At 46.2% G+C, this 12,244-nt stretch overlaps 1 protein-coding gene across 3 annotated transcripts in view; it reads left to right on the top strand.

Moving 5' to 3' along the window:
* Positions 1–12,244, top strand: part of TBC1D22A (TBC1 domain family member 22A) — a 255,224-nt gene that overhangs the window by 45,815 nt on the left and 197,165 nt on the right. For all 3 annotated transcript variants that reach the window (XM_038756460.1, XM_038756459.1, XM_038756461.1), the window contains exons 5-6: positions 3,235–3,305; positions 5,968–6,096. In XM_038756460.1, coding sequence (XP_038612388.1) covers positions 3,235–3,305; positions 5,968–6,096 — 200 coding nt within the window. The remainder of the gene's footprint in view (positions 1–3,234; positions 3,306–5,967; positions 6,097–12,244) is intronic.

The raw sequence follows: 12,244 nt of genomic DNA, 5'->3' as shown, positions 1-12,244 counted from the left end.
GCGTGCAGAGCACTGTACTAAGCGCTTGGGAAGTCCAAGTTGGCAACATAGAGAGACGGTCCCTACCCAACAGCGGGCTCACAGTCTAGGAGGGGGAGACAGACAACAAAACCAAACATATTAACCAAATAAAATCAATAGAATAAACATGTACAAGTCAAATAAATGAATAAATAGTAGTAGTCTCCCAGCAATTTGAAAATGATTAGACATCAGGGCTCCGCATTTGGGGTGATTATAGAAGCGTGCTCTCCTCTCGAAGCATTTCTTTTATTTACAGTATTAATCATTAGCTGTTAGGCGTTTGAAAAAGCAGCGAATGTGGGATTCATAAAAGGTTTCGGGGAAAAATAATTGCTTCCGTTTGCAGTGGGAGCGGAGAATCTTTATAAGTCAACAAAAGAGAAATAAATGAATCAGAAACGATTCGCGAAATCAGCAAAAGCCAGTGGCCCGCGGACGCGGCCCGAAGAGGTGTGTGGGTGCCGGAGGATGAAAGTCTGGAGCCCCGGGGCCGTTGGCCAAACCGCCATCCCGGTTGCATTAATAATAATAATAATAATAATAATAACAGTGGCATTTATTAAGCGCTTACTATGTGCAAAGCACTGTTCTAAGCGCTGGGGAGGTTACAAGGTGATAAGGTTGTCCCACGTGGGGCTCACAGTCTCAATCCCCATTTTACAGATGAGGTAACTGAGGCACAGAGAAGTTAAATGACTCAACCAATCAATCAATCAGCCATATTTGTTGAGCGCTTACTGTGTGCAGAGCACTGTACTAAGCGCTTGGGAAGTCCAAGTTGGCAACCTCTGGAGACGGTCCCTAGAAGTCTAGACTGTGAGCCCGCTGTTGGGTAGGGACTGTCTCTCTATGTTGCCAACTTGGACTTCCCAAGCGCTTAGCACAGTGCTCTGCATGCAGTAAGCGCTCAATAAATACGATTGATTGAGTGATTGATTGATTGATGCCTGGCTACTTGTTTTGTTGTCCGTCTCCCCTTTCTAGACCGCGAGTCCATTACTGTCTCTACCTGTTACCAAATTGAACTTTTCCAGCGCTTAGTTACAGTGCTCTGCACGCAGAGTGCTCAATAAATACGAATGAATGACTGAATACCTAGTAAGCGCTTTAGGAGGCCTTCCCAGGCTGAGCCCCTTCCTTCCTCTCCCCCTCATCCCCCTCTCCATCCCCCCCATCTTACCTCCTTCCCCTCCCCACAGCAACTGTATATATGTATATATGTTTGTACAGATTTATTACTCTATTTTACTTGTACATATCTATTCTATTTACTTATTTTGTTAGTATGTTTGGTTTTGTTGTCTGTCTCCCCCTTGTAGACTGTGAGCCCGCTGTTGGGTAGGGACTGTCTCTCTATGTTGCCAACTTGGACTTCCCAAGCGCTTAGTACAGTGCTCTGCACACAGTAAGCACTCAGTAAATACGATTGATTGATTGATTGATGCCTGTCTACTTGTTTTGTTGTCTGTCTCCCCTTTCTAGACCGCGAGTCCATTACTGTCTCAGTCTGTTACCGAATTGAACTTTTCCAGCACTTAGTTACAGTGCTCTGCACGCAGAGTGCTCAATAAATACGATTGAATGACTGAATACCTAGTAAGCGCTTTAGGAGGCCTTCCCAGGCTGAGCCCCTTCCTTCCTCTCCCCCTCGTCCCCCTCTCCATCCCCCCCATCTTACCTCCTTCCCTTCCCCACAGCACCTGTATCTATGTTTGTACATATTTATTACTCTATTTATTTTACTTGTACCTATCTATTCTATTTATTTTATTTTGTCAGTATGTTTGGTTTTGTTCTCTGTCTCCCCCTTCTAGACTGTGAGCCCGCTGTTGGGTAGGGACTGTCTCTATACTTCCAACTTATACTTCCCGAGCGCTTAGTACAGTGCTCTGCACACAGTAAGCGCTCAATAAATACGATTGATTGATCTTTTAAGGTAGGCAGGTGGGCGGAGAAGAGCTTCAGTTCCTCCTCGGTGTCGAGTCCAGGGGCCTGGATTCATTCATTCATTCAGTGGTGTATATATGTATATATGCTTGTACATATTTTCTTACTCTATTTATTTATTTATTTATTTTATTTGTACATATCTATTCTATTTATTTTATCTTGTTAGTATGTTAGGTTTTGTTCTCTGTCTCCCCCTTTTAGACTGTGAGCCCACTGTTGGGTAGGGACTGTCTCTATATGTTGCCAATTTGTACTTCCCAAGCGCTTAGTACAGTGCTCTGCACATAGTAAGCGCTCAATAAACACAATTGATGATGATGATGATTTATTGAGCGCTTACTGTGTGCAGAGCACTGTACTAAGCGCTTGGGAAGTACAAGTTGGCAACCTACAGCGATCACAAAGCCTGGGCCTCGCCCATGTGGGAGAATAGCAGCGGGGCCTAGTGGATAGAGCCCAGGCTTGGGAGTCAAGGGACCTGGGTTCTAATCCTGCCCCTTGTCTGCTGGGTGACCGTGGGCGAGTCGCTTCACTTCTCCGTGGCTCAGTTCCCTCATCTGAAAAATGGGGACGAAGACTGTGAGCCCCATGTGGGACAGGGACGGTATCCAACCTGATTATCCAACCCCATCTTACCTCCTTCCCTTCCCCACAGCACCTGTATATATGGATATATGTTTGTACACATTTATTACTCCATTTATTTTACTTGTACCTATCTATTCTATTTATTTTATTTTGTTAATATGTTTGGTTTTGTTCTCTGTCTCTCCCTTCTAGACTGTGAGCCCACCGTTGGGTAGGGACCGTCTATACGTTGCCAACTTGGACTTCCCAAGCGCTTAGTCCAGTGCTCTGCACACAGTAAGCGCTCAATAAATACGATTGAATGAATGAATGACTGCGGCTCTCTGTGTTTGTGTACGCGTTATTTTACTTGTACATATTTATTCCATTTATTTTATTTTGTTAATATGTTTTGTTTTGTTGTCTATCTCCCCCTTCTAGACTGTGAGCCCGCTGTTGGGTAGGGACCGTCTCTATGTGTTGCCAACTTGGACTTCCCAAGCGCTTAGTCCAGTGCTCTGCACACAGTAAGCGCTCAATAAATACGATTGAATGAATAAATACGATTGATTGATTGATTGATTTAACAAGTACCGTAGTGATAGTAATTCCCGCGGTCATGATTGTTATTTATTTCTTTTTTGGTCTTCCTTCGGTCACGCGCGCTCTCCCTCCCCTGTTGCCCGCCCGCAGACGAATTACGGAAGCTGAGCTGGTCCGGAATTCCCAAGCCCGTCCGCCCCATCACCTGGAAGCTCCTCTCAGTAAGTTGCCTCCTTTTTTTCCTTTATCCGTCAGGTGAATCCCGCCTGCCGCCACCCGCCACTTTGCCTGAATTACGGCCATCAGTCTCCCGCTCGCCGACCGAGCCCTTTTAGATTCATCGCCGATGATGGTCCCCCATTCTTTGCGTCATTTCAACCTTGGGTTGACGTGACTGCTGGAAAACGAGTAGAAGTAATAATTCATGACAGTTGCCTATCAATCAATCAATCAATCGTACTTATTGAGCGCTTACTGTGTGCAGAGCACTGGACCAAGCGCTTGGAAAGTACAATTCGGCAACAGATCAATCGATCAATCAATCGTATTTATTGAGCGCTTACTCTGTGCAGAGCACTGTACCAAGCGCTTGGGAAGTACAACTTGGCAACATATAGAGGCGGTCCCTACCCAACAACGGGTTCGCAGCGTGGCTCAGTGGAAGGAGCCCGGGCCTTGGAGTCAGAGGTCGTGGGTTCAAATCCCGCCTCTGCCACATGTCTGCTGTGTGACCTTGGGCAAGTCACTTAACTTCTCTGAGCCTCAGTGACCTCATCTGTAAAATGAGGATTAAGACTGTGAGCCCCACGTGGGACAACTTGATCCCATTGTATCCCCCCCAGCGCTTAGAACGGTGCTTTGCACATAGTAAGCGCTTAACAAATGCCATCATTATTGCTCAAAAATCTCCAATGGCTACCAATCAACAAATACCACCACCATTATTATTATTATTATTATTATTATTATTATTATTATTATTATTATTAAAGGCCATTATTAGTACAGTGCTGTGCACACAGTACACGCTCGGTAAATACAGTTGATTGTAATATTATCCGTCTCTTCCTGTAAGCTTGTTGTGAGTTGGAATCGTTTCTATCAGCCCTGTTTTATGGGAGTCTCCCAAGCAGTCAGTACAGTACTCTACACACAGTAAGCGTTCATTAAATCTTGTTTAGTTGATCGGAGAAGCAGCGTGGCTTATTGGCAAGAAATTCCGGCTCCGCCACTTTCATTCATTCATTCATTCATTCAATCGTATTTATTGAGCGCTTACTGTGTGCAGAGCGCTGTACTGAGCGCTTGGAACAGTGCTTCAGCGCTCAGAACAGTGCTTTGCACATAGTAAGCGCTTAACAAATGCCAACATTATTATTATTACAAGTCGGCAACGTATAGAGACAGTCCCTACCCAACAACGGGCTCGTAGTCTAGAAGGGGGAGACCGACAACAAGACAAAACATGGAGACGGGTGTCAAAATCGTCGGAACAAATAGAATTAAAGCTAAATGCACATCATTAACCATCATTGGGTAGGGACCGTCTCTATATGTTGCCAACTTGTACTTCCCAAGCGCTTAGTCCAGTGCTCTGCACACAGTAAGCGCTCAATCAATACGATGGATTGATTAACAAAATAAATAGAATAGTAAATATGTACTTGTCTGCTGTGTGACCTTGGGCGAGTCACTTCACTTCTCTGGGCCTCAGCGACCTAGGGACTGTCCCTGTATGTTGCCAACTTGTACTTCCCAAGCGCTTAGTACAGTTCTCTGCACACAGTAAGCGCTCAATAAATACGATTGATTGATTGATTGACCTCATCTGGAAAACAGGGATGAAGACTGTGAGCCCCACGAGGGACAACTGGATTACCTTGTATTTACCCCAGCGCTTAGAACAGGGCTTGGAATGTACTAAGCACTTAACAGATACCATCATTATTATTATTACTGTCTGTCTACTACTAGACTGTCTACTGTCTGGGCCCTACTGAGAGCTCACCTCCTCCAGGAGGCCTTCCCAGACCGAGCCCCTTCCTTCCTCTTCCCCTCGTCCCCCTCTCCATCCCCCCCATCTTACCTCCTTCCCTTCCCCACAGCACCTGTATATATGGATATATGTTTGTACATATTTATTACTCTATTTATTTTACTTGTCCATATCTATTCTATTTATTTTATTTTGTTAGTCTGGTTTTGTTCTCTGTCTCCCCCTTTTAGACCGTGAGCCCACTGTTGGGTAGGGACCGTCCCTATATGTTGCCAACTTGGACTTCCCAAGCGCTTAGTCCAGTGCTCTGCACACAGTAAGCGCTCAATAAATACGACTGATTGATTGACTGACACAGAACAGCTTAGTGGGTTGGAAGTCGGGAGGTCACGGGTTCTAATCCACCACATGTCAGCTGTGTGACCTTGGGCGAGTCGCCTAACTTCTCTGGGCCTCAGTTCCCTCATCTGTCAAATGGGGATGAAGACTGTGAGCCCCCCGTGGGACAACCTGATCACCTTGCATCCCTCTCAGCACTTAGGACAGTGCTTTGCACGTAATAAGGGCTTAACAAATGCCATCATTATGGATTGATTGATCTGGAAAACGGGGATGAAGACTTTGAGCCCCACAAGAGACAACCGGATTACCTTGTATTTACCCCCGCGCTTAGAACAGTGCTTGGAACGTACTAAGCACTTAACAGATACCATTATTATTATTATTATTATTATTACTGTCTGTCTCCCCCTCTAGACTGTAAGCTCGCCGTGGGCAGGGAGCGGTGTCCGCTAATGGTATTGTGTTGTGCGGTTCCAAGCGCCCAGTACAGTGCTCTGCCCGTAGTAAGCGCTCATGGATTCTCCCCTCCCCTTCCTTCTTCCCAGGGCTACCTTCCGGCCAACGTGGAGCGGAGAAAAGGCACTCTCCAAAGGAAGCAGAAGGAATACTTCGCGTTCGTCGAACAATACTACAACTCCAGGAACGATGACGCTCACCAGGACACCTACAGACAGGTGGGCTGGGAATGTTGATCCTGATCCTGTCCCGTCGGGAAGCACAAAGGCCTGGCGGATTCAATCCGGGCCAGTCTCTAATCCCGGCTCCGCCACTTAATAATAATATATGTATATATGGTTGTTATATGTATATATGGTTGTACATATTTATTACTCTATTTTACTTGTACATATCTATCCTATTTATTTTATTTTGTTAGTATGTTTGGTTCTGTTCTCTGTCTTCCCCTTTTAGACTGTGAGCCCACTGTTGGGTAGGGACTGTCTCTAGATGTTGCCAGTTTGTACTTCCCAAGCGCTTAGTACAGTGCTCTGCACATAGTAAGCGCTCAATAAATACGATTGATGATGATGATGATGATAATGATAACGATGGTATTTGGTCAGCGCTTACTATGTGCCATAGTGCTGTCCTAAGCGCTGGGGAAGATACAAGGTCATCAGGTTGTCTTACGTGGGGCTCACAGTCTTCAGGGTGGCTCAGCGGGAAGAGCCTGGGATTTGGAGTCAGAGGTCATGGGTTCGAATCCCGGCTCTGCCAATTGTCAGCTGGGTGACTTTGGGCAAGTCACTTCACTTCTCCAGGCCTCAGTTCCCTCATCCGTAAAATGGGGATTACGATTGTGAGCCCCCAGTGGGACAACCTGATCACCTTGTAAACTCCCCAGCGCTTAGAACAGTGGTTTGCACATAGTAAGCGCTTAATAAATGCCATTATTATTATTATTATTAACCCCCCTTTTACGGATGAGGGAACTGAGGCACAGAAAAGTGAAGTGACTTGCCCAGAGTCACACAGCTGATAAGTGTTGGAGCCGGGAATAGACTGTCCCACTGTTGGGTAGGGACTGTCTCTATATGTTGCCAATTTTTACTTCCCAAGTGCTTAGTACAGTGCTCTGCACATAGTAAGCGCTCAATAAATACGATTGATGATGATGATGAATAGAACCCACAAACTCGGTCTCCCAAGCCCGGGCTCTTGCCAATCAATCAATCAGTCATATTTATTGAGCGCTTAGTATGTACAGCCACTAAGCCACGCTGCTTCTCAGCCGCTTGTCTGCCTTGTGACCCTGGGCGAATCATTTCACTTCTCCAGGCCTCAGTTCCCTCACCTGGAAAATGGGGATGGAGATTGTGAGCCCCACGTGGGACAGGGACTGTGTCCAACCTGATTAGCTTGTATCCACCCCAGTGCTTAGACCTTAGTAAGCAGTTAATAATAGTATTTGTTAAGCGCCTACTATGTGCGAAGCATTGTTCTAAGCGCTGGGGAGGTTACAAGGTGATCAGGTTGTCCCACGGCGGGGCTCACAGTCTTAATTTTGTTTGGTTTTGTCCTCTGTCTCTCCCTTTTAGACTGTGAGCCCACTGTTGGGTAGGGACCGTCTCTTTATGTTGCCAACTTGTACTTCCCAAGCACTTAGTACAGTGCTCTGCACACAGTAAGCGCTCAATAAATATAATTGATTAATCCCCATTTTACAGATGAGGGAGCTGAGGCTCAGAGAAGTGAAGTGACTTGCCCAAAGTCACCCAGCTGACAATTGGCGGAGCCGGGATTTGAACCCACGACCTCCGACTCCAAAGCCCGGGCTCTTTCCACTGAGCCACGCTGCTTCTCTAAATACCACCATTAATATTATTGTTGTTATTATTGCACTGCCCCAAGGCGCTTGGTCCGGTGTTCTGCACACAGTAAGCGCTCAATAAATCTGATTGATTGATTGATTGATTAAATGAGCCTCGTTTGATTCTTTGATTCTTTTAGACTGTGAGCCCACTGTTGGGTAGGGACTGTCCCTATATGTTGCCAACTTGGACTTCCCAAGCGCTTAGTCCAGTGCTCTGCACACAGTAAGCGCTCAATAAATACGATTGATTGATTGATTCTTTTCAGGGGAGCTCTGCATTGGACATGCCCTCCCTTAGCTTGTTGGCGAGCGGGAGGAAAATGGGCCCTTTCACCTCGGTGGTCTGGGGGGCTTTTGCCGATGTCCGGCGACCCTCCTTATAATAATAATAATAATAACGATGGCTTTTGTTAAGCGCTTACTATGTGCAAAGCACTGTTCTAAGCGCTGGGGAGGTTACAAGGTGATCAGGTTGTCCCACGGGCGGGGGCTCACAGTCTTCATCCCCATTTTCCAGATGAGGGAACTGAGGCGCCGAGAAGTGAAGTGACTTGCCCAGAGTCACACAGCTGACAGTTGGAGGAGCCGGGATTTGAACCCATGACCTCGGACTCCAAAGCCCGGGCTCTTTCCACTGAGCCACGCTGCTTCTCTTGCTGCTTCTCCTTGGGCTTGTGGCCCCTAAACTGGACAGTCCTTGAGGGCAGGGAACGGATTGACCAGTTCCGTTATACTGGACCCTCCTGATCGTTCAGTACAGTGCTCTGCACAAAAGAAGCTGTCGGTAAATACCATTGATGGATTTGTCGGCTTCGAGGCTCTCGTTCAATCAATTAATGGCATTTCTTTATTTTATTTTGCTATTTTTTTAATGGTACTTATCAAGTGCTCACTGCCTGCCAATCGATTAATCTTATTTATTGAGTGCTTACTACGTGCGGAGCACTGAACTCAGAGCTTGAAGTCACTATACTAAGCCCCGGGGTAGATTTGGGATGGTAAAGTCGGACACGGTCCCTGTCCCCCGTGGGGCTCACAGTCTTAATTCCCATTTTACAGATGAGAGAACTGAGGCACAGCGAGGCTTTTTTTTTTTTTTTTTAAAAAGGTATTTGTTAAGGGCTTTCTGCCTGCCAGGCACTGTACTAATTAATGATGGCATTTATTAAGCGTTTATTAAGTGCAAAGCACTGTTCTAAGTGCTGGGAAGGTTACAGGGTGATCAGGTTGTCCCTCGGGGGGCTCCCGGTCTTAATCCCCATTTTCCAGATGAGGGAACTGAGGCACAGCGAGGCTTTTTTTAAAAAAAAATGGTATTTGTTAATTGCTTTCTGCCTGCCAGGCACTGTACTAATTAATGATGGCATTTATTAAGCGTTTATTATGTGCAAAGCCCTGTTCTAAGCGCTGGGGAGGTTCCAAGGTGATCAGGTTGTCCCTCGGGGGGCTCCCGGTCTTAATCCCCATTTTCCAGATGAGGGAACTGAGGCACAACGAGGCTTTTTTTTTAAAAAAAAAATGGTATTTGTTAAGGGCTTTCTGCCTGCCAGGCACTGTACTAATTAATGATGGCATTTATTAAGCGTTTATTATGTGCAAAGCACTGTTCTAAGCGCTGGGGAGGTTACAAGGTGATCAGGTTGTCCCTCGGGGGGTTCACAGTCTTAATCCCCATTTTCCAGATGAGGGAACTGAGGCACAACGAGGCTTTTTTTTTTAAAAAAAAATGGTTTTTGTTAAGGGCTTTCTGCCTGCCAGGCACTGTACTAATTAACGATGGCATTTATTAAGCGTTTATTATGTGCAAAGCACTGTTCTAAGCGCTGGGGAGGTTCCAAGGTGATCAGGTTGTCCCTCGGGGGGCTCCCGGTCTTAATCCCCATTTTCCAGATGAGGGAACTGAGGCCCAGAGAAGTGAAGTGACTTGCCCAAAGTCACCCAGCTGACGATTGGCGGAGCCGGGATTTGAACCCGTGACCTCCGACTCCAAAGCCGGAGTCGGATTCTCTGCTTCTACTAAGCAGAGAAGCAGCATGGCTCAGTGGAAAGAGCCCGAGCTTGGGAATCAGAGGTCGTGGGTTCTAATCTCAACACCGCCACTTAACGAGCTGTGTGACTTTGGGCAATTTAGCTGCTCGGTGCCTCAATTACCTTATCTGCAAAATGGGGATTAAGACTGTGAGCCGCACATGGGACAACCTGATTATCTTGCATCTACCCCAGTGTTTCGAACAGTGCTTGGCACATAGTAAGCGCTTAACAAATGCTGTCATTATTATTATTATTATTATTATTATTATTATTATTATCATTATCCAAGCCAGTCAGGTTGGACATAGTCCCTGTCCCACATGGGGCTCACAGTCTCAACCCCCACTTTAGAGATGGAGGAACTGAGAGAATCAGTCAATCAATCGTATTTATTGAGCGCTTACTGTGTGCAGAGCACTCTACTATCAATCAATCAATCGTATTTATTGAGCGCTTACTGTGTGCAGAGCACTGTACTAAGCGCTTGGGAAGTACAAGTTGGCAACATACAGAGACGGTCCCTACCCAACAGTGGGCTCACAGTCTGAAAGAGTGGGCTCACAGTCTAAAAGCGCTTACTAAGCGCTTGATCAATCAGTCGTATTTTTTGAGCGCTTACCGTGTGCAGAGTACTGTGCTAAGTGCTTAGCACTGTACTAAGCGCCTGCTTAGTACAGTACAAGTGGGAAGTCCAAGTTGGCAACATATAGAGACAGTCCCTACGCAGCAGTGGGCTCACAGTCTAAAAAGGGGGAGACAGAGAACAAAACCAAACATACTAACAAAATAAAATAAATAGAATAGATATGTACAAGTAAAATAAATCAATAAATAGAGTAATAAATGTGTACAAACATCTGTACATATATACAGGTGCTGTGGGGAAGGGAAGGAGGTAAGATGGGAGGGATGGAGAGGAGGACGAGGGGGAGAGGAAGGAAGGGGCTCAGTCTGGGAAGGGTGCCAAAGAAGTGAAGTGAAGCGACTTACCCAAGGTCACAGAGCAGGAAAGCGGCGGAGCCGGGATTAGAACTCAGGTCCTTCCGACTCCCAGCCCTTCTTCATGATACGAATGTGATGATCCCAGCCACTTTTATTTCCGTATTAACGGTGAGATTTTTGAGCGTGCCTAACTCCGAGGCGCAGGAGAGAGAGAGAGCCCGTCCGTTCTCCGGGATTAACAACCTTGGGGGATGGCAGCGCGGCTCAGTGGAAAGAGCTCGGGCTTTGGAGTCAGAGGTCATGGGTTCAAACCCCGGCTTCGCCGATTGTCAGCTGTGTGACTTCGGGCAAGTCACTTAACTTCTCTGTGCCTCAGTTTCCTCATCTGTAAAACGGGGATGAAGACTGGGAGCCCCCCGTGGGACAACCTGATCACCCTGTAACCTCCCCAGCGCTTAGAACAGCGCTTTGCACATAGTAAGTGCTTAATAAATGCCATTATTATTATTATTATTATTCTCTGTGCCTCAGTACCTCATCTGTAAAACGGGGATTAAGGCTGTGAGCCCCTTGTGGGACAACCTGATCACCTTGTAACCTCCCCATTGCTTAGAACAGTGCTTTGCACATAGTAAGCGCTTAATAAATGCCATTATTATTATTATTATTATTATTGTTATTCTCTGTGCCTCAGTACCTCATCTGTAAAACGGGGATGAAGACTGTGAGCCCCCCGTGGGACAACCTGATCACCTTGTAACCTCCCCAGCGCTTAGAACAGTGCTTTGCACATAGTAAGCGCTTAATAAATGCCATTATTATTATTATTATTCTCTGTGCCTCAGTACCTCATCTGTAAAATGGGGATGAAGACTGTGAGCCCCCCGTGGGACAACCTGATCACCTTGTAACCTCCCCGGCGCTTAGAACAGTGCTTTGCACATAGTAAGCGCTTAATAAATGCCATTATTATTATTATTATTATTATTATTATTCTCTGTGCCTCAGTATCTCATCTGTAAAATGGGGATTAAGACTGTGAGCCCCCCGTGGGACAACTGATCACCTTGTAACCTCCCCAGTGCTTAGAACAGTGCTTTGCACATAGTAAGTGCTTAATAAATGCCATTATTATTATTATTATTCTCTGTGCCTCAGTACCTCATCTGTAAAATGGGGATTAAGACTGTGAGCCCCCCATGGGACAACTGATCACCTTGTAACCTCCCCGGCGCTTAGAACAGTGCTTGGCACATAGTAAGCGCTTAAAAAATGCCATCATTGTTATTGAACTCTCCGGGGGCCGGCTGGTGCCGAGAAAAGCTTCATTGGCTCAGTGGAGCTCGGAACAGTTAATTCTCCTCACTCGGGGCAGCCCTTGATCAATCAATCAATTGTATTTATTGAGCGCTTACTGTGTGCAGAGCACTGTACTAAGCGCTTGGGAAGTACAAGTTGGCAACATATAGAGACAGTCCCTACCCAACAGTGGGCTTCTATCGGGGAAAGTCATTTAGGGAGACGCGAAGGCCGTG

The sequence above is a fragment of the Tachyglossus aculeatus genome, chromosome 14, assembly GCF_015852505.1.
Source record: "Tachyglossus aculeatus isolate mTacAcu1 chromosome 14, mTacAcu1.pri, whole genome shotgun sequence".
NCBI classification, from domain to species: domain Eukaryota; kingdom Metazoa; phylum Chordata; class Mammalia; order Monotremata; family Tachyglossidae; genus Tachyglossus; species Tachyglossus aculeatus.
Note: the sequence above shows the minus strand (reverse complement) of the source record. Positions and strands in the feature narration are given on the sequence as shown.